This window comes from Budorcas taxicolor, chromosome 8 (genome assembly GCF_023091745.1).
Source record: "Budorcas taxicolor isolate Tak-1 chromosome 8, Takin1.1, whole genome shotgun sequence".
Classification (NCBI taxonomy): domain Eukaryota; kingdom Metazoa; phylum Chordata; class Mammalia; order Artiodactyla; family Bovidae; genus Budorcas; species Budorcas taxicolor.
This window is the reverse complement of record NC_068917.1, coordinates 67840186-67866183: the sequence shown is the minus strand read 5'-3', so window position 1 is coordinate 67866183 and position 25998 is coordinate 67840186. Positions and strand designations below refer to the sequence as shown.

Sequence of the window (25998 nt, the reverse complement as noted above, 5' to 3'; positions counted from 1 at the left end):
TAACACCACCCTTATGGCAGAAAGTGAAGAGGAACTAAAAAGCCTCTTGATGAAAGTGAAAGAGGAGAGTGAAGAAGTTGGCTTAAAGCTCAACATTCAGAAAACGAAGATCATGGCATCTGGTCCCATCACTTCATGGTAAATAAATGGGGAAACAATGGAAACAGTGGCTGACTTCATTTTTCTGGGCTCCAAAATCACTGCAGATGGCAACTGCAGCCATGAAATTAAAAGGCGTTTACTCCTTGGAAGGAAAGTTGTGACCAACCTAGACAGTATATTAAAAAGCAGAGACATTACTTTGTCAGCAAAGGTCCATCTAGTCAAGGTTGTGGTTTTTCCAGTGGTCATGTATGGATGTGAGAGTTGGACTATAAATAAAGCTGAGCACTGAAGAATTGATGCTTTTGAACTGTGGTGTTGGAGAAGACTCTTGAGAGTCCCTTGGACTGCAAGGAGATCAGTCCTGGGCATTCATTGGAAGGACTGATGTTGAAGCTGAAACTCCAATACTTTGGCCACCTGATGCGAAGAGCTGACTCATTGGAAAAGACCCTGACGCTGGGAAAGATTGAGGGCAGGAAGAGAAGGGGACGACATAGGATGAGATGGCTGGATGGCATCACCGACTCGATGGACATGGGTTTGGGTGGACTCCGGGAGTTGGTGATGGACGGGGAGGCCTGGTGTGCTGTAGTTCATGGGGTCGCAAAGAGTCAGACATGACTGTGTGACTAAACTGAACTGAGTTCTATTTTATAACTATACTTAGATTTGTACTTAAATTCAGTATATAATGATGAAAACAGTTTGTGGAAACAGTGGTATTTTGTTGTACAAACTGCTGGTTTTAGAATTAAAAGTGTTGTTTTGTTGTAGAGACCACTGGCTTTAGAATTAAGAGACTTGGGTTTGAACCCTGTTCCACCACTAGTTTGCACAAGTCAGTTAGTCTTTGAGTCTTAATCCTTCAGCAGCTATTTGCACTTATTGTGTGTGAAATACTACAAACTTTCACTTTCCTCATTTATAAACTAGAGATAATTTCTACTTCAGCTTCAGGAGTTGCTATGATGATGTAAAAGAGCTGTGTGTTTGTGTATAGTAAATCTACTTGTAACACTGAAATATTCTTGTGTGCTTCAAACATATATTTGTTACTTACATTTTCCCTGCTGCCTAGGTTACAGTGGAGTACATCCCTTTCAAGGAGAGTTGATGCTTTATGGAAGTAATTCTAAGATCTGAAATTCCAGGATAACTGAAAGTCCTAGTTCATTCTCAGCTCTACCCCTCTTTGTAGTTGTGTGATATTAAGCAAAATTTTTTTTTATCTCTCTGACCCTCAAGTTTCATATTTTGAAAATGTGGATAATTATTTTCCACGGTTGTGTGCTTAAGATACAGTGTATATAAAGTAGTTTGCATCATGTCTGGCATATAGAAGAGATTTTTGTTCTGTAAGGTAATGAATAGAGAAGGAAGATAGAGTCGTGCTTACGAAATGGAGGAGTACCTTGGAGGAGGATTACGCCTGTCCTGATAAACTTTCGGTGCTTGTGCTACCTTTCCAACCTTCTGAAATGAGCAAATGGATGAGGCTTTTTATTTCAAAAGTCTGATTCTAAACACTGTGGTTTCTCAAAGTGCTTATCAACTTGTCTCTTTCCCCTGGTAAGTTACAACATAGTCTTATCAAAATAGTGGCAAATGTAACTGTGATTGATAGAAATAAAAATCTAACTTGATATGCATTTCTGCTTTTACTACAAAGCAAATAAATTCCTGTAAGTGGTTTAAATGAAAGTGAGAAACATGCTTTCGCTTTTCTGTTTGAAAGGTATCATTTGCTCCATGCAGAAAGGCATCATTTCTAGTACTTTGTACTCTCAAAATCATTCAAAAAAAGACATCCCTGACTGTTGTAGTTGATGAGGTATTTGGAAAATGATGATGATTCCTTAGAAATATATAATCTTTCTCTAGTAGAATTTAGAGAATAGAAGATTATTGCAGCATATTTTGGTCACTGAAAAGATGTAAATATAAAAATCCTATTTGTGTAAGTGTGGAAGATTTCAAATTGCTGGTTATACAGTTTCATATGTTCCTATAAGCTTAACTTGCATATATCGTAGTTATCCCTTAAATATTGCTTCCAGCAGCATGTGAAGTTATTTACACATAAGCATGTATAATATATACCACTTTTAGTAAGTTTTGGCCATTAAGCTAGATCTGCTTATGGATTTGATGAAAACTGAGGATATAACAGATGTTTTTGAGTTTAGAAATTGTGATAAAGGTATTCGGTAAGAACCTATTGGCATATAAGATAGTTTATAAAGAGTATTTCAAGTTGGATCAAGAAAAACTCATCATATGGTTTTCCTTTTCTAATCTCATGACTACATCTACAAACCCCTCCAATTGGGAAGATGGGTACTTGGTCAGAAAAGAAGGGTAAATTACGTTTCCCAGTCCACAACACTAAGTTGTAAAGGCCTCCTTGATATACACTGGTTATTGTCTTGAACACAGGGGTGGTTTAAGGTATATAAATGAGCCTTCAAGAGATAGCTTTTAATTCTGCAAAGTATTCAATATTCTGTAGCAGAATAATCAGATTTTGAGTCTTCTTTTTTTCATTTGGCCCATGAGCAAGGGAAACCATCCAGGAAGTACTTAACTGTACTTACAGTATAGTGTTGGATGCCTAAGTGTAAGTCATTCTTAGCTTACCTTATTTGGGGAATACTTATATGTACAGTGGTACTGACTTCCCTTGATCATCTTCAGCTGTTATTTCTTATGCCAAATAAATGGTGCTATATGAAGAAATTACCAGAAAGTTGTATATATTCCAACATGAATTGATTTTCTAAGAGTATACTATTTATTCTGGAATATTACTTCAAAGACTAAGTTAATAAATATCCCTGAATAGTCTAAAAATGGGATAGAAGATATTTTCTCAGTGGCTTAAAATGGGCTTTTATTCAGGTTGTTTAAATGGTTTTTAGTTTAAGGAAGGAACAAGGGTATATTCCGGGCACATTTTCTTCTAAGAGAATGCATGATACTTGTATTAATATCAGAGTTTATCATCCCATTGTCAGGACTGATGTATTTCCTATCAGTAAGTTGTTTTAGGTAATTTAAGTCAATTCCATTCACACAAGCCAAATGTGTGCAAGTGTATCTTTTTTTTCCCTTTTTTTCTGGAAATCATGAAGGAATATAAAGAAGCATTTCTATTCCTGTTTAGCTTCTGAAATGATATTTGTTAATGCCTTAGTTCCTAAGTCTAGGGCTTCCCTTGTGGCTCAGCTGGTAAAGAATCCACCTACAATGTGGGAGACCTGGGTTTGATCCCTGGGTTGGGAAGATTCCTTGGAGAAGGGAAAGGCTACTCACTCCAGTATTCTGATCTGGAGAATTCCATGGACTGTATAGTCCATGGGGTTGCAAAGAGTCGGACACGATTGAGCAACTTTCACTTCACTTCACTTCTTCCTAAGTCTACAGTGACACCTCATACAACGGTTGGCTAATTTTATCTGTTGGTGGCAGGCAGAGTCTATGTGGGTCTGTTGATTTGCATCCATGTAAACAAATTTTAAGCTTATAGACTGAAAGTGTATAAGTAGAGGAGCTTGTGTCTGCCTTACTAGTGGCACCAGACATGGTTTAACTTTTTAAAAATGATAATTGTGAGGTTTTTAGACTACCCTTTAGTATGTCTCTCACTCATACCCTGATAACATTTTATTCTGTCAGGTACCCTGTTTCTTCTTGAAGTAGTATGCCCCTTCTTTTTTTCTCTTTTCTCCTACATCTTTATTATTTTTTAAATTATGAAAATATGATAACTCATTTACAGGAGACTTGGAAAATATAGAACAAAGTTACATATATAGTTCCATGATATATTACAATTATCTTTTTAAGTAGATAAATTAACGTTGTTTAGTTGGGAGTTTCAATATCAAACTCTCAAAAATTAATAGAATGACTATACAGAGAAGTAGAAGGATATAGTAAACCGGAAAGCACTATGAACCAATTCAACATAATTAAGATTTATACAGGTTTCACATAACAGTAGAATACGATTTCTATTCAGCTTCGCATAGACTATAAGAGACACTGGAATGTATCCAAGGACATAAGACTGGGTGTAAAAATTTCATGGTTGAAGGTACTGAAATCATATAGAGAATGTTTCTCCTTCTTTTATGCTTCAGTGGTTCACTCCGTTTTCTCTCTCTCTTCCTCTTTCTGTCTCCCCCTCCCCCTCACTGGTTGGGGAAAGGGAAAAGACCTTCATATGAGTTACAGAAGGAGGACAGTAAGGAGATAAATGTACTGGCTAAGAGCTGCTTTTCTCCCTTCTCATCACATCTTGTTATCCAGTGATTTTAACTCACAGTTTTATCTATTGCTTCTAAAGATTGGAGTGACTTGGGTGTCTGTTAGTGTTTTGTTAGTGCCTTGGACTCAGTTAGTTTCTTGGTGTTTTAGTTCTGCTGTGAAAAGTAGTCAAATACAGTTTCCAGACTCTTCCTGCTAGTTGGTAGAAGGTACTTTATCTTCTGTCAGCTATTTCCTCATTGACTGGGCAAGACATATACCTAGTGAAATTGAAGTGAATCAGTGATTGCATAGTAATAGCTTTTCTAAAATAGTCTTACTTTCATTTCCTCTAGCTACTTGGATTTATAACTATTTTCAGTGCTCTGTTTACATCTCATGATGTTGAAAACAAAATTCAAAATTACAAAATACATTTTTGTGACCTTCACATTTGATTATTTATTCAACTACTGAGAGACTTCCATTTGCCTCATTGACTTTTGTTTCCCTTTAGTTTGTCACCGTGACCTGTTTGTCTTTCTTTCGAAAGTTCTATAAATCTCCCCCACCCCAGTCCAGGCCCTTATTTCCCTTTCTTCTTTGTATTACCATTTTGCTCAATTAGCTGTATTATCTTACTTCTCTCCAGTAAAGAGAGGAGCACAGTGATTCCAGAACTTAAAGATCAGGGCTCCCTCCTTACTGAGAAGTCTCCCATGATGTCTCACTTCTGCTACAGCGGATTTCAGTCCCTCTGTCAGGCTTTCAAGAGTGTTATACTCTGGCTTCCCAGTTGGCACTGGTGGTAAGGCATTCCCCTGCCAAGGCAGAAGACTTAGGAGAAGCGGGTTCGATCCTTGGGTTGGGAAGATCTCCTGGAGGAAGGTATGGCAGCCCACCCCAGTATTGCCTGGAGAATCCCATGGACAGAGGAGCCTGACAGACTTCGGTCCATGGGGTTGCAAAGAGGTTGGATACCACTGAAGCGGCTTATCACACAGCACAGCACGTACTTACTCTCCCAACATCTTGGTGTTTGTCTTTTTTTTTTTTTTTCCCCTTGACATTCTAGCTTCCAGGTTCATCTCCTCTCATCATACTGCACTATGTGAGCTTCCATAGCCAGGCTTTCTGTTCACTTACTTCATCTGTGGAAACTGCTCTGCTCATTTTACCCATCCTGTGCTCTCTGCCTTCTCCTAAATTTTTCTGTAAGCCTTGCAATACTTGGTATCATATGTCTTCTGTGCTAACTTTTCATGCATGATCATGAATCTCTTGAAGGACAGAATGTGCCTTTAATCGAATTCCCTGCAGGCCCTACTGGTTCAGTGCTTCCATCCCCATAGACTATAATCAAAGAACTTCAGTGAGCTTGTGGGAGAGCAGGTGGATATGTTCCTGGTGAGCTGTACGTAATAGAGTTGTCTGATAAATGTGTGGAAGGAAAAGGTGAGCAGATGTTCAGCCTGGTAGGGTAAAACTTTCCACTCTAAAGTGTATTGGTTCATCCTGTGAGTTCTCTATCATATCTAGTGTTCAGTTGGAGGCTAAATGGCCATTCTGCCAAGGATGCTGTTAAGCAGAGTTCTGCATGACCCAGGAGGGGAGGGTATTATTCAGTCAAATAAATTAGTGTCCCCTTCAACTTTGTAATTCTAAATAAGTACTGTTTTGACCTAATAAAGAAGAGGCCAGGGAGACTGATGGGAATTTAGGAATTGACAAAGGTAATAAGATGTTAAACAGTAATACTAATAATTTATAGCTGAGTAATCTTTGTAGGTTTTGGACCTGTTTTTCAGTGCTCTATTTATATCTCATGATGTTGAAAACAAAATTCAAAATTACAAAATACATTTTTGTGACCTTCACATTTGATGATTTGTTCAACTACTGAGAGACTTCCATTTAGAAGACTATCTAGCCTACTCTTTATCTAAAAACTTTGTTTTGAATTACTAAAAACAAAATGTTTGTTGGAATTGCTATGTTAATTTTATTTATGATAAATAGAAAAATTATACTCTTCCCCACAAGGCTAGAGAATGTGAACTTCAGCTGATTGAAACTTGCTTTTCTCTGTCTTTTAAAATAAAATCCATTGGTAAGAACAGTATTTTTAAAATTCATTCTCTTCATTTGATTGTGAATTGACTTGTCACTTTTTTACTTGCTGCTTGTCCTAAGGCAGGCCAGATATTCTTCTCAAGTCTTTTTGTGAGTGGGAGGTCTCTAGAATTATTGCTGTATGATGAATTATGTTTCTTTTTCCTACTTGAAAGTGATCCTTTTACTGTCATAATTTGAGTTCTAGTCCCCAGGCAAAAGTTTCAGAAAATGCCTTCTGTTTTAACAGTCAAGTAAATGTCATTCACGTCCTCTTCCAGCTTTAAGTAGATGGGCTTCTTTTGAGGTCTCAAAGAATTGTAGAATGGCTAAACATGGAAGAATTTTAAAGTTATTTGGTTAATCTCTTTGCTCATTAAGCAAACATTGTGGAGTCTCTACCGTGTGTCAAGCATATACTAGGTACTAAGGAGATAAATGAACAAAACAGTATAAAAGCTACACTTCATTGGCAAAAGTAAAATTTTACTTAAAAAAGTAAAATTTTTTTAGAGCAGAAAATATTATTTTTAATTATATCCAACTTGTCAATTCATTCTTTCATGGATCATGCCTTTGGTGCTGTATCTAAAAAGTCATCAACTTAAGACCATCTTGATTTTCTCCTGTGTTATCTTCTAGGAATTTTATTTTATTTTTTAAATATACATTTATTTATTTTAATTGGAGGCTAATTACTTTACAATGTTGTATTGGTTTTGCCATGCATCAACACGAATCCGCCACGGGTGTAGTTTTGTGCTTTACATTTAGGTCAGTGGTCTGTCTTGAGTTAGTTTTTGTGAAAGGCGTATGGTCTGTGTCTACATTCATGTTTTTGCATGTGCAGTTTGTTACAGCACCATTATTGGAAAGACTGTCTTTGCTCCACTGTATTGCCTTTATTCTTTCATCAGGGATCAGTTAGTTGATTCTGTTTTTCTTGGTCTATCTCTGGACTGTCTATTCTTTTCCGCTGATCTGTTTCTGTATTTCCACTGATCTTTTGCCAGTACCACACTGTCTTGATTATTGTGACTTTATAGTCAGTCTTGCAGTCAGTGGTGTCAGTCCTCCAATTTTGTTCTTTTCCTCAGTGTTGTGTTGGCTAGTCTGTATTGTTCGCCTTTCCGCATAAACTTTAGAGTTAGTTTCTTAATATCCAGGTAAGAACTTGCTGAGAATTTGACCAGGTTTGCATTAGCTGTATAGATCAGGTTGGCAAGAGTTCACCTCTAGACAATTTTTTGAGTTTTCTGGTACATGAATATGTACTTTGTTCTTCTTTGATTTCATTCATCAAAATTTTGTAGTTTTCCTCACATAGATCTTGTATACATTCTGTTAGATTTATACTAAGTATTTTTATTTTGGATGGTGCCAATGTGATGGTGTATTTTGAATTTCATGTTTAACCTGTTTATTGCTGATTTAGGAAAGCAATTGACTTTTGTGTATTAACATTATATTCTGCAACATTGCTGTAATCATTTATTAGTTCTAGCAGCTTTTTGTCATTTGTTTTGAATTTCTGCATGGATTATCAAGTTGTCTGTAAACAAAGACAGTTTTATTTTTTCCTTCCCAATCTGCATATGTTTTATTTCCCTTTCTTGTCTTATTGTATTAGCTAGGATGTCCAGTGTAATCTTAAAAAACAATGGTATGAAGAGACATCCTTGCCTTATAACTGATCTTAGTGGTAAAGCTCAAGTTTTTCACCGTTGCGTATGATGTTTGCTGTAGACTTTTCATATGTTTATTAACAAGTTGTAGAACTTCCCCTCTTTTCCTAATTTACATGAGTAGGTATTAGATTTTGTTAAATGGATTTTCTGCATGTATTTATATAATCTTAGGACTTTTCTTCTCTAGCCTATTGTTGTGATGATGGATTACATTAAATGATTTTCAAGTGTTGAACTGGTCTTGCATACCTGGAATAAAACCCACTTGGTCGTTGTGTATAATTCTTTCTATTTACTGTTAGACTCAGTTCACTGATATCTTTTGGAAGAGTTTTGCATCTGTGTTCGTGAAAGATATTGGTTTGTATTTTCTTGTAATGGCTTGTCTGCTTTGGTATGAAGGTAATGCTGGCCTCATAGAATGTTAGGAAATATTTTCTCTGCTCCTGTCTTCTGAAAGAGATTGTAGAGAATAAGTGTAGTTTTTTTCCCTTTATTAAATGTTTGGTAAAATTCACCAGTGAACCCATCTGAGCCTGGTGCTTTCTGTTTTGGAAGGTTATTAGTTATTGATTCAGTTTCTTTAATAGATGTCAGTCTGTTTAGATAGGCTGTTTCTTTGTGTGTTTTTTGGTAGACTGTGTCATTTGAGGAATTGGTCTGTTTCATCTAGGTGAGCGTAGGGTTGTTCTTAGTATCCCCTGATTATCCTTTTAATGTCCATGAGATCTGTAGTGATGTGCCCTCATTCACTTCTGATGTTAGTAATTCCTAATTATGCCAATTCTTTTACCCTTCTTTCTTTACCTCTATCTCATGGCAGTTAAGAAAAAGGAGACAGAAATGTACAAAGGAGACAGATTCTGAAATTCAGATTTCCTTGTAGCAAACCACAGTCATTTCCTGAGTAGTATTTTAGTAAACAAAAACGATGTGGTGGTGATGGAGGTTATAAGATAATAACCCTTAATATATATGAGAGCTTTGAGACCATCTCTGGGGACCTTTTAGACCAGATAAGAGAAAGACAAACCTATTTTCTTTACAAAAGTTAATTAAAATATTGTGGAGCCTATGAGGCAGCATTAAAGAGTCTTTCTTCTAATGATTATTTAATTAGCTTAGATATCTTAGCTAGTATGTGGCCTTTCAAGGATGTGTTTGACATTTAGAATTGGTTTGGTTAGAAGTAACAGGACATTATGAAGATAACAGATTTTTTAAGTTAGTAGTAGATTAATATGTTAGGCCTGTATAATAATGGAATCATGCCTGGATTTGATTAAAAAAATAAATTTTTACCTTAAAACATAGTACTGAAGAAAAGCTAGAAAGCCTGAGTTCATTCTAAAACTAAGTGAATGTAGAAAATGGGAAACAAAAACTTTCACTGAAGAACAGTTTTTCATTGAAGGCTGTTGACGTGTCAAAAAAAAAGTCAAGTTCACATGTTTAATAGTGAAATAAAATAATATTTTGACATATGTAGGAGATATTTCCTTCATATTCATATTCTGCATTGTAGGAATGCATGGGCTACCAGAAGAACCTAGTAAATAAGAGAGTTTAAAACTTTAAATTATATAAGTGAAAACATTAGTGTTTAGTTCACTATATTATATTGCATACTGACTGTCTTTGCCATCCTAATTCCCCACTTATCTGTGGGTTCTTAACTTTTTCTCCCAAATAAACTGCTTGTCTCAGGGATCTACTTTTGGCAGGAGCCCAAATGAAGATAAGCTATCATATTCCTCTAAAAGGTCCTTTATTTTGACATAACTGCTTGCATCCTCATGGTATCACATTACATGTATTCGTTGTTTCCTATGTGGGCTTCCCAGGCAACTCAGTGGTCAAGAATCTGCCTGCTGATGAGGTTCAATCCCTGGGTCAGGAGTATCCCCTGAAGAAGGAAATGGCAACCCACTCCAGTATTCTTGCCTGGGAAATCCCTTGGAAACAGGAGCCTGATGGGCTACAGTCCATGGGGTCACAGTGTTGGGAATGACTGAGTGACTAAACAATTGTTTCCTATACACTAATTCTTGGGCTTGAGTAGATTGAAATCAGGTTCAGTTTTAGGGGATTAAGATTACTTCATAAGTGGTGCTTTTTATTTCCTATTGCATTCTTTCAAGAGACATTCAGTTCAGTTCAGTCCAGTCGCTCAGTCGTGTGTTAGTATATAGTTAATGCTGCAGTATGCTGTATATGAGAGTTGCTGTGAGGGGGAAACCTAAGAGTTCGCATCACAGGGAAAATACATATTTTAATTTTGTTTCTACATGAGATCATGGATGTTTATTAAACTTACTGTGGTAATCATTTCATGATATACATTCAGTGATTATGCTTGCCCCTAACACTTAAACACAGTGCTATGTGTCAATTACATCACAAGAAAACAGGTAGAAAAAAGCAATATGTGGTTGTCCTACTTGTAGAGATGTTAAGATTGTTCACTAACAGTGTCGATGCGGTTGTTTCACATTAAGATTAATTCAAAGCTTCTGGATAGCCTAGGCAAAAAGGGACTAGGACTTACTGTATAATACTCATTACTCCGTGCCCAGCAGTTATCTAGGCTTCCTTGATGGCTAAGACAGTAAAGAATTGACTTGCAATGCAAGAGACATGTGTTTGATCCCTGGGTCAAGAAGATCCCCTGGAGAAGGGAATTGCTACCCACTCCAGTATTCTTGCTTGGAGGATTCCAAGGACAGAGGAGTCTGGTGGGCTACAGTCCATGGGGTGGCAAAGAGCCAGACATGACTTAACGACTAACACTTTTTTTTTGCAGGAATTATGGGGACTCTTAAAATACTTGAGAGAAAATGTCTTTTCTTTTTAAATATGAAAGTGAAATTATTAAGTTTGATCTTACCAGATATAATATAAATACCAATATAGTGTTATTCACATCTCTTTCTCAGGCGCCTCGGACAGCACCTCAATTCAGTCGCTCAGTAGTGTCCGACGCTGCGACTCCATGAATCGCAGCATGCCAGGCCTCCCTGTCCATCAACGACTCCCAGAGTTCACCCAAACTCATGTCCATCGAGTCGGTGATGCCATCCAGCCATCTCATCCTCTGTCGTCCCCTTCTCCTCCTGCCCCCAATCCCTCCCAGCATCAGGGACTTTTCCAATGAGTCAACTCTTCCCGTGAGGTGGCCAAAGTATTGGAGTTTCAGCTTCAGCATCAGTCCTTCCAATGAACACCCAGGAATGATCTCCTTTAGGATGGACTGGTTGGATCTCCTTGCAGTCCAAGGGACTCTCAAGAGTCTTCTCCCACACCACAGTTCAAAAGCATCAATTCTTCAGTGCTCAGCTTTCTTCACAGTCCAACTCTCACATCTATATATGACCACTGGAAAAACCATAGCCTTGACTAGACGCACCTTTGTTTTCAAAGTGATATCTCCGCTTTTCAATATGCTATCAAGGTTGGTCATAACTTTCCTTCCAAGGAGGAAGCATCTTTTAATTTCATGGCTGCAATCACCATCTGCAGTGATTTGGGAGCCCAGAAACATAAAGTCTGCCACTGTTTCCACTGTTTCCCCATCTATTTCCCATGAAGTGATGGGACCAGATGCCATGATCTTCGTTTTCTGAATGGTGAGCTTTAAGCCAACTTCTTCACTCTCCTCTTTCACTTTCATCAAGAGGCTTTTTAGTTCCTCTTCACTTTCTGCCATAAGGGTGGTGTCATCTGTATACCTGAGGTTATTGATATTTCTCCCAGCAATCTTGATTCCAGTTTTTGCTTCTTCCAGCCCAGCATTTCTCATGATGTACCCTGCATAGAAGTTAAATAAGCAGGGTAACAGTATACAGCCTTGACATACTCCTTTTCCTATTTGGAACCAGTCTGTTGTTCCATGTCCAGTTCTAACTGTTGCTTCCTGATCTGCATATAGGTTTCTCAAGAGGCAGGTCAGGTGGTCTGGTATTCCCATCTCTATTAGAATTTTCCACAGTTTATTGTGATCCACACAGTCAAAGGCTTTGGCATAGTCAATAAAGCAGAAGTAGATGTTTTTCTGGAACTCTCTTGCTTTTTCGATGATTCAGCGGATGTTGGTAATTTGATCTCTGGTTCCTCTGCCTTTTCTAAAACCAGCTTGAACACCTGGAAGTTCACGGTTCACATATTGCTGAAGCCTGCCTTGGAGAATTTTGAGCATTACTTTACTAGCATGTGAGATGAGTGCAATTGTGCAGTAGTTTGAGCATTCTTTGGCATTGCCTTTCTTTGGGATTGAAATGAAAACCGACCTTTTCCAGTCCTGTGGCCACTGCTGAGTTTTCCAGATTTGCTGGCATATTGAGTGCAGCACTTTCACTGCATCATCTTTCAGGATTTGAAATAGCTCAACTGGAATTCCATCACCTCCACTGGCTTTGTTCATAGTGATCCTTTCTAAGGCCCACTTGACTTCACATTCCAAGATGTGTGGCTCTAGGTGAATGATCACACCATCGTGATTATTTGGGTCATGAAGATCTTTTTTGTACAGTTCTTCTGTGTATTCTTGCCACCTCTTCTTAGTATCTTCTGCTTCTGTTAGGTCCATACCATTTCTGTCCTTTATAGAGCCCATCTTTGCATGAAATGTTCCCTTGGTATCTCTAATTTTCTTGAAGAGATCTCTAGTCTTTCCCGTTCTATTGTTTTCCTCTATTTCTTTGCATTGATCACTGAGGAAGGCTTTCTTATCTCTCCTTGCTATTCTTTGGAACTCTGCATTCAAATGGCTATATGTTTCCTTTTCTCCTTTGCTTTTTGCTTCTCTTCTTTTCACAGCTATTTGTAAGGCCTCCCCAGACAGCCATTTTGCTTTTTGCATTTCTTTTCCATGGGGATGGTCTTGATCCCTGTCTCCTGTACAGTGTCATAAACCTTCATCCATAGTTCATCAGGCACTCTGTCTATCAGATCCAGTCCGTTAAATCTATTGCTCACTTCCACTGTGTAGTCATAAGGGATTTGATTTAGGTCATACCTGAATGGTCTGGTGGTTTTCCTCACTTTCATCACTTAAGTCTGAATTTGGCAATAAGGAGTTCATGATCTGAGCAACAGTCAGCTCCCAGTCTTGTTTTTACTGACAGCACTTAGCATGTAATATATGATTCAGTGAAACATTTGTGGATTGAATGAGTGACCTAACAAAAGAATGTTTGGACCACATATTTGTAGACTCTCTTACGGGCATCCTGGGGAAGAATTACAGTTTAGCACAAGGAGGGCAGTCATAATTTTCTCTGGGCATATATGTATGAATATTTGTTCTGGACTGTTATCTTGCCAGATCCAGTGCTAGATACTAATTGGGAGATGGTGATGAATGGAATGTTCTCTCACACATTTCCCCATGGTCCCAGAGGGTGTACAGAAAAGGAAGAAAACAATTCTCATCTTGAATTTTCTTCCAGTTCCTATGTTCTGTTAGTACTTCCATTTCTGGAAATCTGGGTTTTAGAGAGGTGGTGGTTTTATCAAAAAATCCTTTCCACACAATGATAAGCTCATTCTCAGTCCTGAAGAGTTTTTTGTAATAAGAGTGTTCTTCTCTGAAGGTCAGAGAAGTGCATTGTCTTCCAGGTAAATTGATTAATCCATTTTTAGGATACAGTGAAGAACAAAACACAATTTTGACATCAATTTTTAATGGAAATTCTTGCATGATCAAATAACTAATATGTAAGAAAATGTATGAATTACAGCATTTTTTTCTTTTTATTTTCTACGGTTTTTTTTTACTGACAGAATTTGATTTAAGGGATTGTATTATTTACATTTGAATTCTTTGTTTTTGCATAGAATTTGTTTTCTGAAACATGTCTGCACCCACCGTATTTTGAGTTATTTAATGAAGAAAGTTGTGACTGTTTTAATGTTTCTTTATAAAAGCAAATTGGTTCTAACTTGTCCAAAATGCGTTGCACTGATGTTATAGGAAAGTTGTATCTGAGCGAGTTAAGGGTTATAGTAGCTTCCCAGTGCTATTCTATACTTAGTCCTGTTTTTCCCCTCTCTTTGAACTTGTGGTTCATTATAATGCTTCTGGGAATACTAACAGTGAGATGTGCCTGGATTGATACCCAGCTTCACGGCTCTTACAGTGCCTATCAGCCTCAGCTTATTTTCTCTGGGGACCATTCATCTCTTAGCTCCTGGCAGCTAACTGCAGCCCTCTGTGTTTCTGCTGCCTGCCAGCTTAATGTGAAACCGAGAGTGAGCACACCGCCCCAGGGAGGAGAAGCACTCTGGCCCCACGGCATTGGGACTGCAGGTGGGAGGCTGCTTTGTCAGTCTGGATCATAAATGCAAGGAACCTTGTGCCTGGTACATTACTCGTTTCTTGCTATAGGAGACACACAGGTGTCCTAGGTGGTGCCAGTAGTAAAGAACCTGCCTGCCAAAGCAGGAGACTTAAGAGACGCAGGTTTGATCCCTGGTTCGGGAAGATCCCCTGGAGGAGGAAATGGCAACCCATTCCAGTATTCTTGCCTTGAGAATCCCATGGACAGAGGAACCTGGCAGGCTACAGTCCATGGGGTCCCACAGAGTTGGATACGACTGAAGCGACTTAGCACGCGTAGGAGACACATAGCTTGTGAAGGGCTTTGAGAATCTCGCAGTAGAAAGGCGGGTAAATGAAAGATTCAGCAAAAATACAGTAAGCTGTTACTGCAGAATTCCTCGCACATGTAATGGCAGCTGAGAACAGTAATGCCATAGAGAAGATACATCCTCTACTGAAGCTTCTATTTTTTGTGTAGAAATATCTATTCAAGCAGGACATACTTTTAAAAATTAACATCAATGTAGATTTCTATTGAGATTTTAGTTCCCCATTTCTCTAAAATTGGTCAATACAAAATTCTCATGAATGAGCTTACTGTATTCATATTTGAGGGCCGAAAAACCTTGTACATGATTTAAAATGAATTTATGTGCTTGTTTGCAGAGTCAAAACTTTTGTTCTCTAAGGCCATGGTTCTTCAACTTTAATACGAACAGGAGTCACTGGGAGATCTTATAAAAGTGGAGATTATGCTTCAGTAGGTGGCGTGGGGCCTGCATTTCTCCCCAGCTCTTCCATGATGCCACTGCTGCTGGTTCAGGGACCATTGTTTGAATGCAAAGTTTGAAGTCATTGGGCTATAATACAAACTCACTCACTGGAAATACTTTCTGTTTTCTAAACTCATTTACTAAATATTCTAATAAAACATAGTAAGGCTGAGGAAATGCTTTTATTACTATAAATCTTGCCAAAAGAAATATTTAATAACCTCTTCTGCCTGGTATTAAACTGTATTAACTTCTGGTCCTGAAAGTCCCAAATCATTTATTTTCATGACTGAATTAACAGCCTTAAAATGGAACAATACAAGACATATTGGATTTTTATCCACTATTGTAGCATAGCTATTTGTAAGTGTGAGCATTCTCTGTGCTGAAGTGTCTGGAAGTCATGCCAGGGAATAGCTGAGGGAACTGGAAGAAGGTATTACTAGGGTTTTGTGACAGCTCAAAGACAGCAATAGCAAGGAGTTTCTGTAGTGAATAGAAAGATCACTTCTGAGTATCCTTCTAAATCTGAGTGTGTGTATCATCACTAGTGTTGTGCTTTTCATCATTACATTATTAAAAATAAATTTTAAAATAGACTTATTTGATTACCTTCTTTTTCTCCAACATGTTAAAAATATTTATTGACTATTCCCATTTGTGAACCCCTTTTCCTTGGTTCTCACTTCTAAATTCTCAGTTTATTACCACAATCTGCCCATTCATTCACTTAGTACATTGAGTAATCGTTATGTACTGGTAGGTACTGTAGTAGGTGATGTGTGGGGTACAAAGTGGAATAAGGTACAATCTCTACTTTCAAGGTACTGAACGTCTCCTACAGGAGGTAAGGTAGGACAGATAATCTGTGTGAAAAATTAATATGTTAACAACCTAAGAAAGTGCTCTGGAGCTTCAGAGGAGAGCAAAATTAATTACTCTTGTCTGGGATCATCAGGAAAGCCTTCATAGAGCATATGAACTGGGTCTTGAAAACTAAATGCTTTCCTAGCTGTTTCAAGCAGAGGAAACTACATGTGCAAAGTATGGAAGCAAGAGACTAAGATGTCACATTTTAGGAACTGCAAATACTGAAGACCCCTTGCATTCTTAGATTTGTAGCTTAGAGGATTTGGACCATTTGTGAATGATCCTTGAGCAGTCATATAATAATTTTTCTAAGTTACTGATTTTACTAATTTTATCCCCTTCCTAAGAGCCCAGTGTTTCAAGTCAATGCCTAAGGCTAGTGATTGGTTTAGCTTAGCATTCATATCTTGGTCCATCTTTATTTTTCCCTATTCATCTCTCATTCCACTCTCATTTTACCGCCTGTTATATGGGAGAACATTATTAATGCTTATTAATAATTTAGGATTTGTGAAGAGATAGTTACAGTTGCTCCCAGTTACCAAGAGTCTACTACAAATAGGCTGACCATATATAATATATAATTTATTGTCCAAACTGGGACCCTTCTGAAAGAGAGTGGTGCTATTAATAATATTCCAGGGCAAAAAGCATATACTAGATTTGTCTCAAGCAACCTAGAGTATATGACCAACTAGAATGTATGGTCACTGTTAACTATACTTTATGTTACTTGGAGTACAGAATATGAATGGGAAGCAGTATGATGTGATTTAGGAATGCTAGTGTGGGTACTTTGTGAATGGTCCTAAATGCAAGCTAAGGAGTTAGGCTTTTATGCTGTAGACAGTGAAAAACCATTGGAGATTTTTTTTTTTTAGGGGCAGAGGAATTGATACATGCAAAGCAGAATTCAAAAAGATTAGTCTGGACTCTGTGGGTAGGTTGGATTGAAGGGAGATACTGATTCAGGGAGTGTCATTTAAGGCTCTTTTCAAATGGTAACCACTCAAATGGTTTTAATGTACTAGGAAAATGTATTTATTTATTTTAAAAATTATGCTGAGAATTTTAATGATTCACTTCCAACACATGTTATTATTGCTGTTAGTTGTACTTCTAAAGAAGATCCTGTTGGGTTGACATCTTGTTCAGTTAATGTTTTTTTCAAAAGAGGAATTGCATTAGGGCTTAGCAGTGAGTGCCAGAGCATTTTATATGTATTAGTATTATAGCATTTTTACATGTTAACGCTGTAACAGTAAGTTTGACCTCACATTGAGAGAAGGTAAATAATAAATCTTCCAAGATTTATTTCCAAAATACTTTTTAAAAATCATGTAACTAACTTTTCATTGTATCTTTTTTTAAATTGATATCTAATATAGAAAGAATTTTAGTTTTGCAGTAACTCCCATTTCCCTAACCTACATTTTTCCTTTTTCTATGCTTGCAAAGCAGGTTGGGCTTTGCAGGGGGGAAAAAGGCATTTTCTGCCAGGAAAACCAGATAAAGCAATGTGGAAGAAGGAATTAATCTTTGAAGGATTGATTATGCAGTAGTGGAAAAGAGAAAAGTAACTGGCTACTGAGTGGCTTAAAAATTGCTGTGGAAATACAGCTAGTGCACTGGTTTTACCACCCAGTTGCGTGGCCATAAAGGGTACAGAGACATTAAAGGAAAGGCAAGCTTTTCACTTCCCAAAGATATCTCAGTATTTAAAAACCATCTAATGAAGAAAATATTCTTTACTTGCTGAAGAAGACTCTCCTATTTATTTACTTTATACATTTTGAGAGGTTACTTTCCATTTATAGTTACTGCAGAATACTGGCTGTATTTCCTGTGTTGTACAATATATCCTTGAACTTGCTTAAGCTTGAGCTTACAACCAATATAAGATGATTGGCAATGCTTCTTAATTTTCTTGGCAAGAAAATGAGCTAATGAACTGGAAAGAAAGACCAGTTTGTAAAATATTTCAGAAATTTGTGTCTGTATATTTATGTATGTTGTAATATTTCATCATTAGAGGCTAAATTCTCCAGGACTATTAAGTGCTATTGAAGATTTCTATGTAGGCTTTTGTTGTTTCTTTAAGAAAAAATTAAAAGTTACCTTCAAGTATAAATTTTAAAAAATGATTTTCATCCTTCCTTCCTGGTTTAGAGCTACTTGTCTATATTTTACTTAAGCACTATAGCATTTGACACATAAAGATGTTTCCCCAGGAGAATCTTGTTTCTGCCTATGGCTGACATGAAAAGAAACAATTTGTCAGACTAGTGGGGCTTGCTAACAATTCAAATAAACAACCTGTCTTTCCCCTCATATTGTGTATTAATAGAAATGTTAATGATAAATTGCCTCCTTTACACCCTACAGTGAGGAGAGATTACTGGGTCAGAGAGTGTGTGCTTGCTTTGGGCCCCCTTAAACACAGCTGTTAGCAGAATCTGTCTTAGCAGTTGCATGCTCATTGGCGCTATGCTTCTTATGTAATAGTTATCTGTTTAATACAGCCAAATTGATTGTGCCTAATTTTTGTCACTGTCTAGCTTGTAAAAAGCAATTAAGTTTAGAATATGCTTCTCTGTAAACATGTGTTTTGATAGGCGGTGACTAACTTCAAAAATGGGCTTCCTTGGCTTATACAGCTGAAGATCATGATCATATCTGTGTGACTCACTTTTTTCTCCAGTTGTTATTGCCACCACTAGTTTGAGAGCTCTTGAGATAGAGCATGCATATTATATGCCTTATGCTTTTGTGCCCTCAGCACCTAGCAGACACTGTCAATGACTGTTGAGTTATTTAATGACTTGACTTTGCTAATGACCAGCTTTGTTGCTCTATGATATTTTTATGTGATCTTCTTGAATTTTTTTCAACATACAATCCATTCTAAAATCTTGGGGTATCAATACTGTTGTTAGAAACAAGACAACAGACCCCAAGTAGAGTTATTTATGCTAAGCTCCACATCACCAAACCATGGCTTCACTTAATTACAGTTGAGGTTCTTCCAGAAATGAACTCTAAACCGGTCAATCAGGAGTCACTGGATTATCAATTGTTAGGTGATCTGCCAGATAGACCCACTACCATCCTCTAAAGGAAAGTAAATTTGCAATAACCAACCAACTTTTTTTTCCTTTGCCTAGTATAATGTCCTTGTTCCTTCTCCCCTCTGCCTAAAAAGTCTTTCATTTTGTACGGCTCCTTGAAGCTCTTTTCTCTCTGCTAGATTGGATGCTGTGTGATTCAAATTTATTTCTGCTCATACACCCTTAAACATTTTAATGTCCCTCAGTTTATCTTCAAAAAGTTTATATAGTTGTCTAGAGCTAGTCATACACTGATGTGGGAAAAGATTTGTTAATTGTGGTATGGGTAGTAAGTAATGACTAGTGAGGGAAATCTGAGCTTTCCAGTTGATTTTCAAGGTATTGAAAATAGTGAGATTAGTATATAAGTAAAATATTAGGGGATTTTAAATTATCTGGCCTGCTTTCAGGAGAGTATAATTTATTGGTAGCTAATAGAAATAATGTCAATGATTGACTACTGGTATGGCATCACTGACTCGATGGATGTGAGTCTGAGTGAACTCCGGGAGTTGGTGATGGACAGGGAGGCCTGGTGTGCTGCAATTCATGGGGTTGCAAAGAGTCGGACACGACTGAGCAACTGAACTGAACTGATGGTAACTTGAAAATAAGACTAGTATTATTCTCAGGCTTTTTCTAAGAAAAGAATGAATTTATAGAAATATTTCAAAAATTACGGGCTTATTTAGCTACATCAATATGTGTCTTTATATTACTTAGAAACTGAGTGTTGGTGAATTATAAAATTTTAAATTGTAACTGTTGTGAGTACCAAAGGCATCTGTGAAATGAGTGGGCAGAAGAATGTCTTTGGTACCTTGATCAGGGTCTAATGTTAGTTGTCATTTGATAAAGAGCAGTGGTTCAGTGAATGGATTTCCACACATAAACAGGATTGAACCAAAAACTGTCCAGATAGCAAATGGAAGCAATTTAAATATCCATTGACAGAGGAATGGATGAAGATGTGGTACATGTATACAATGGAATACTAGTCATCCACGAAAAAGAATAAAGCAGTGCCAATTGCAGCAACATGGATGGACCTAGACATTGTCACACTATGTAAAATAAGTCAGACTGAGAAAGATGAAGATCATATGATATCGCTTAATGTGAAACCTAAAATGGTACAAGTGGAACTTATTTACAAAACAGAAGTAGAGTCACAGATGTAGGAAACAAACTTATGGTTCCCAGGAGAGCGGGGGAAGATAATTGGGAGATTGGGGTTGACATATACATACTATATGTAAAATAGATAACTAAGGGAATTTCCTGGTGGGACAGTGGCCAGGATGCTCCACTTCCACTGCAGGGGACATGGGTTTGATCTCTGATCAGGAAACTTAAGAATCCCACATGCCACACTGCACGGCCAGAAAAACAAAAAAGAATTGGGGAAAAAAAAGATAACAAATAAGTACCTAATGCATAGCACAGGGAACTCTACTCAATACTCTGGAATGGCTTATATGGAAAAAGAATCTAAAATAAGGAAAGACTAGAGAGCTCTTCAAGAAACTTGGAGATATCAAGGTAAAAGTTCATGCAAGGATGGGCATGGTAAAGAAGAGAAATGTTAAGGACCTAACAGAAGCACAAGAGATTAAGAAACAGTGATAAGAATACACAGAAGAACTATGCAAAAAGGGTCTTAATGATAACCAGATAACCATGATGGTGTGGTCACTCACCTCGAGCCAGACATCCTGGAGTATGAAGTCAAGTGGGCCTTAGGAAGTGTTACTATGAACAAAGTTAGTGGAGGTGATGGAATTCCAGCTGAGCTATTTCAAATCCTAAAAGATGATACTGTTAAAATGTTACCCTCAGTATGTCAGCAAATTTGGAAAACTCAGCAGTGGCCACAGGACTGGAAATGGTCAGTTTACATTCCAATGCCGAAGAATGTTCAGACTACCACACAAGTGCGCTCATTTCACATGCTAGCAAGGTTATGCTCAATATCCTTCAAGCTAGCTTTCAGCAGTGTGTGAACCAAGAACTTTCAGATGTACAAGCAGATTTCAAGGAGGCAGAGGAACCAGAAATCAAATCGCCAACAATCCGTTGGATCATGGAGAAAGCAAGGAAGTTCCAGAAAACATCTACGTATGCTTCATTGACTATACTAAAGTCTTTGTGTTGATCACAGCAAACTGAAAGATTCTGAAAGAGATGGACATACCAGACTACCTTCCCTGCCTCCTGAAAAACCAGTATGCAGGTCAAGAAGCAACAGTTAGAACCAGACATGGGACAACAGACTGGTTCAAAATTGGGAAGGGAGTATGTCAAGGGTATATATTATCAACCCTGCTTATTTAACTTACATGCAGAGTACATCATGCAAAATGCTAGGCTGGATGAAGCTTAAGCTGGATTTAAGACTGATGGGAGGAATATCAACAATCTCAGATACACAGATGATACCACTCTAAAGGCAAAAAGTGAAGGGGAATAAAGGGCCCCTTGATGAGAGTGAAAGAAGAGAGTGCAAAAGCTGCCTTAAAGCGCAACATTCAGAAAACTAAGAGTGTTGCATCTGGTCCCATCACTTCATGGCAAATAGATGGGGGGAAAAATGAAAGCAATGACAGATTTTATTTTTGGGGGGCTCCAAAATCATTGCAGATGGTGACTACAGCCATGAAATTAAGACACTTCCTCCTTGGAAAGAAGACTGTGACAAATCTAGACAGTATATTAAAAAACAGAGACATCACTTTACCAACAAAGTTCCCTGTAGTCAAAACTAGGGTTTTTCCAGTAGTTATGTGTGGTTGTGAGAGTTGGACCATAAAAAAGGCAGAGTGCCAAAGAATTGATGCTTTCAAATTGTGGTGCTGGAGAAGACTCCTGAGAGTCCCTCGGACTGCAAGGAGATCAACTAGTCAGTCCTAAAGGAAATCAGTCCTGAATATTCATTGGAAGGACTGATGCACATCAACATGCACAGTCCTGTTTGTACTTTTGGGCCATATGCAATGTTTCAGACTTTTCCTTACAGCTTGCTGCCAAAGCAGGTGTGGGTCTCTTTTGGAAATTAATACTCAGTTTCTCCCTTTATCCTCTTTGCTGGTTTTTGTATGTATTCATTCCTTGGTTGAGTTTATTTTTCATGGACTTGTTCACCAATCCCACCAAGTATGATGTTGAAACATCTCTTTCACTCATTGTATTTATCAAATTACTTATTGCATTGGATGCCATACATGATTTATTTGATTTTGTCTTTGTTACTTAATGCTTGTTTTTCCATTAGAAGTAAACTTTCTGAGTGCAGAAACAAAGATAAAAAACACACAGTGTATTAAAGATGGAACCTAAAAATAAAATACACTAAACATTCAGTTCAGTTCAGTCACTCAGTCGTGTCCGACTCTTTGCGACCCCATGAATTGCAGCAAGCAGGCCTCCCTCACACTCATCTCCATTGAACTGGTGATGCCATCCAGCTGTTTCATCCTCTGTTGTCCCCTTCTGCTCCTGCCCCCAATCCCTCCCAGCATCAGAGTCTTTTCCAATGAGTCAACTCTTCACATGAGGTGGCCAGAGTATTGGAGTTTCAGCTTTAGCATCATTCCTTCCAAAGAACACCCAGGACTGATCTCCTTTAGAATGGACTGGTTGGATCTCCTTGCAGTCCAAGGGACTCTCAAGAGTCTTCTCCAACACCACAGTTCAAAAGCATCAATTCTTTGTTGCTCAGCTTTTTTCACAGTCCAACTCTCACATCCATATATGACCACTGGAAAAACCACAGTCTTCACTAGATGGACCTTTGTTGGCAAAGTAATGTCTCTGCTTTTGAATATGCTATCAAGGTTGGTCATAACTTTCCTTCCAAGGAGGAAGCATATTTAATTTCATGGCTGCAGTCACCATCTGCAGTGATTTTGGAGCCCAGAAACATAAAGTCTGCCACTGTTTCCACTGTTTCCCCATCTATTTCCCATGAAGTGATGAGACCAGATGCCATGATCTTCATTTTCTGAATGTTGAGCTTTAAGCTAACTTTTTCACTCTCCTCTTTCACTTTCATCAAAAGGCTCTTTAGTTCTTCTTTGCTTTCTGCCATAATGGTGGTGTCATCTGTGTATCTGAGATTATTGATATTTCTCGTGGCAATCTTGATGCCAGCTTGTGCTTCCTCCAGCCCAGCGTTTCTTATGATGTATTCTGCATAGAAGTTAAATAAGCAGGGTGACAATATACAGCCTTGACGTACGCCTTTTCCTATTTGGAACCAGTCTGTTGTTCATGTCCAGTTCTAACTATTGCTTCCTGACTTGCATACAGATTTCTCAGGAGACAGATCAGGTCTTCCCATCTCTTTCAGAATTTTCTACAGTTTGTTGTGAACCACACAGTCAAAGGCTTTGGCATAGTCAGTAAAGCAGAAATAGATGTTTTTCTGGAACTCTCTTGCTTTTTCAATGATCCAGTGGATGTTGGCAATTTGATCTCTGGTTCCTCTGCCTTTTCTAAAACCAGCTTGAACATCTGGAAGTTCACAGTTCACGTATTGCTGAAGCCTGGCTTGGAGAATTTTGAGCATTACTTTACTAGTGTGTGAGATAACATTACTTTTTAAATAATACAGCTTTTTAAAATAAGTAAGCAGTTGTTTGTTTAGTTTAAAATCATGCCTTTTCTTTGTTTCGTAGATGGCAATCTGAGATTTTCTTTGAATTTAGTGTCTTAGACATGTTAAAGTGGACACACTTATTTTACCTACTCTTACTGTCTTCTTTATAGCCTCTCACCTTCACATTGTTACCACCTGCATGTGAAGACCAGGCAAGAAGGGCTTTTGGTTAACAATTTGAAAAGTCTTGAATTCTTTTCAGTATTTTGTTCTGTCTTAGAAGCATGGTGGGTTAGAATCAGCAAACTTAGCCTTGGTTTTATATTCTTTCAAGACTGTTAATAATCTGGCAATTTTTTTTTCTAGTGGCATCAGAGATAAAGTTGTTGAGAATATTAATTTAAAAGAGTGAGTACATTTTTAATTTTGAAAACTGTTTAGAAACAGTTTCTTTTATGTATTTAGAAAGAAGTATAGGAAATCTGTTGAACCCCGTTTCCAGGCTTGAGAAGTTGTACTGCTCCTGTTTCAGTGATCCCATGAAGAGTTAGAGTAGGTGATAAAGATCAAAACTACTTGGTAATTTTTTAACTAGTGGAACCAACTTAGTTTGTAAATTTTCTTTTTAGACTTTCAGCATCATTTGCCTTTTGTAGAAACATTTATTAATTTCACGTTTTTTAAATTTCCAGGTAACTTGGGTTTTTACTCCTGTAACAGCTGAAATAATAAGTCTTGATACAGAGAATATAGATGACATTTTAAGTAAGTACCTTCATATTTTTAAAGTATACTTTCTTTTCTATTAAGAATTAGTTTATATAGAAAAACAAAATGAAATCTCAGTTACCTAAAACAGTTGAAGAGCCAGCATTCTGATTAATTCCATGGGGTGTGTGTGTGTGTGTGTGTGTGTGTGCATATGTATTTAAGCACTTTTCATTTTAGTTTTTGGTAAAATTTCTTAAAATGTGTAAGTCTGCTTTCCTGTCTTACAGGTAAACTTTTAGTCTTGTTTTGTTTCTTTGCCTTGTCATAAATACCACTCTTAGAGTATTTTGTTGCTTAAAGACCAGCAGTTTCCACTGTGCAGTATTATGTTAATGACCTTAGGACACAGTCTACAATTTTTTGTATGTGTGTCTTTTTTAGCTTTTAACTATATCACGTACTCTGATTTCTTTTTTTTGTCATTGATCCAATTAAGTTTAGTAAGTCTTTTTGCTTGTTTGTTGACAGTGTGATTGTAGATTCAATTAATTTGGGGGAAGACATTTCTTCTTGTTTTTAGAAATAGAGGGAAGGTAAAGATGTGGTTAATAGGAAAATCACAACTTAGGAAATTTAAGAAAATGTACTGTGGATAAATGATGTCTTTTTTTAAAAAAACATTTCGTTTCACCCACTGGTTTGAGCAAAACTAAAAATAATGAAAGATAAAAGCATTATTCATTGACCATCATATGTTGTCTTGTTTCCTTGGAACTAGTTTTAAATGCTAGAAAGTCTATTCCCACATTGTGGGATTTCTTGAGAGAAACTTTATTTTATTTTTTAATTTGTATTTTTACTTTATTTTACTTTACAATACTGTATTGGTTTTGCCATACATTGACATGAATCCACCACGGGTGTACATGCGTTCCCAAACATGAACCCCCCTCCCACCTCCCTCCTCATAACATCTTGAGAGAAACTTTAGCCTGTATCAGTGTCACATGAAGGACCTATAATACCAGTATTGATAGGCCTGCCCCCAGTTTCTGATAGAAATCGCTAGACCCAACCTAGGAATTTTGCATTTCTTCAAGTTCCAGTGTGATGCTGATGCTTCTGGTCCCAGGAATCACAGTTTGAGAACCACTCTGCATTAGTGAATAGTACGTGGATAAAAAGTGCTTTAAAGATATTAAATAAAAAAGGAAAAAGAGAATTGAAACTCACAAATCATCTTCACTCCTTTCATCTTTCACATTCTAGAATATCTTTGTGGGTATGATTTGCGTGTGTGTGTGTGTATATGTGCGCGTGTGCGTGTGCTTGCATGCCTGTGTGCATGCATGCAGTTTACTGGGTATTGAGTTTTTGTTAGATTTAGGCAAAAGGAACAGATATCTTTCTCCTGTCTTCACATCTGGATATGCAAATAATACTGTTATATTTTGCAACAGAGAATAAA

General features: G+C 37.5%; 1 protein-coding gene across 2 annotated transcripts in view; it reads left to right on the top strand.

The window, feature by feature from the left end:
- Positions 1 to 25998, top strand: part of ERP44 (endoplasmic reticulum protein 44) — an 88250-nt gene that overhangs the window by 13840 nt on the left and 48412 nt on the right. Inside the window, exon 2 of one of the 2 annotated variants that reach the window (XM_052645073.1) lies at positions 24512 to 24584. The exons of the other annotated variant lie outside the window; for it this stretch is intronic. Within the exon in view, the coding sequence (XP_052501033.1) occupies positions 24512 to 24584 (73 nt within the window). The remainder of the gene's footprint in view (positions 1 to 24511; positions 24585 to 25998) is intronic. 2 annotated transcript variants of the gene reach the window in all.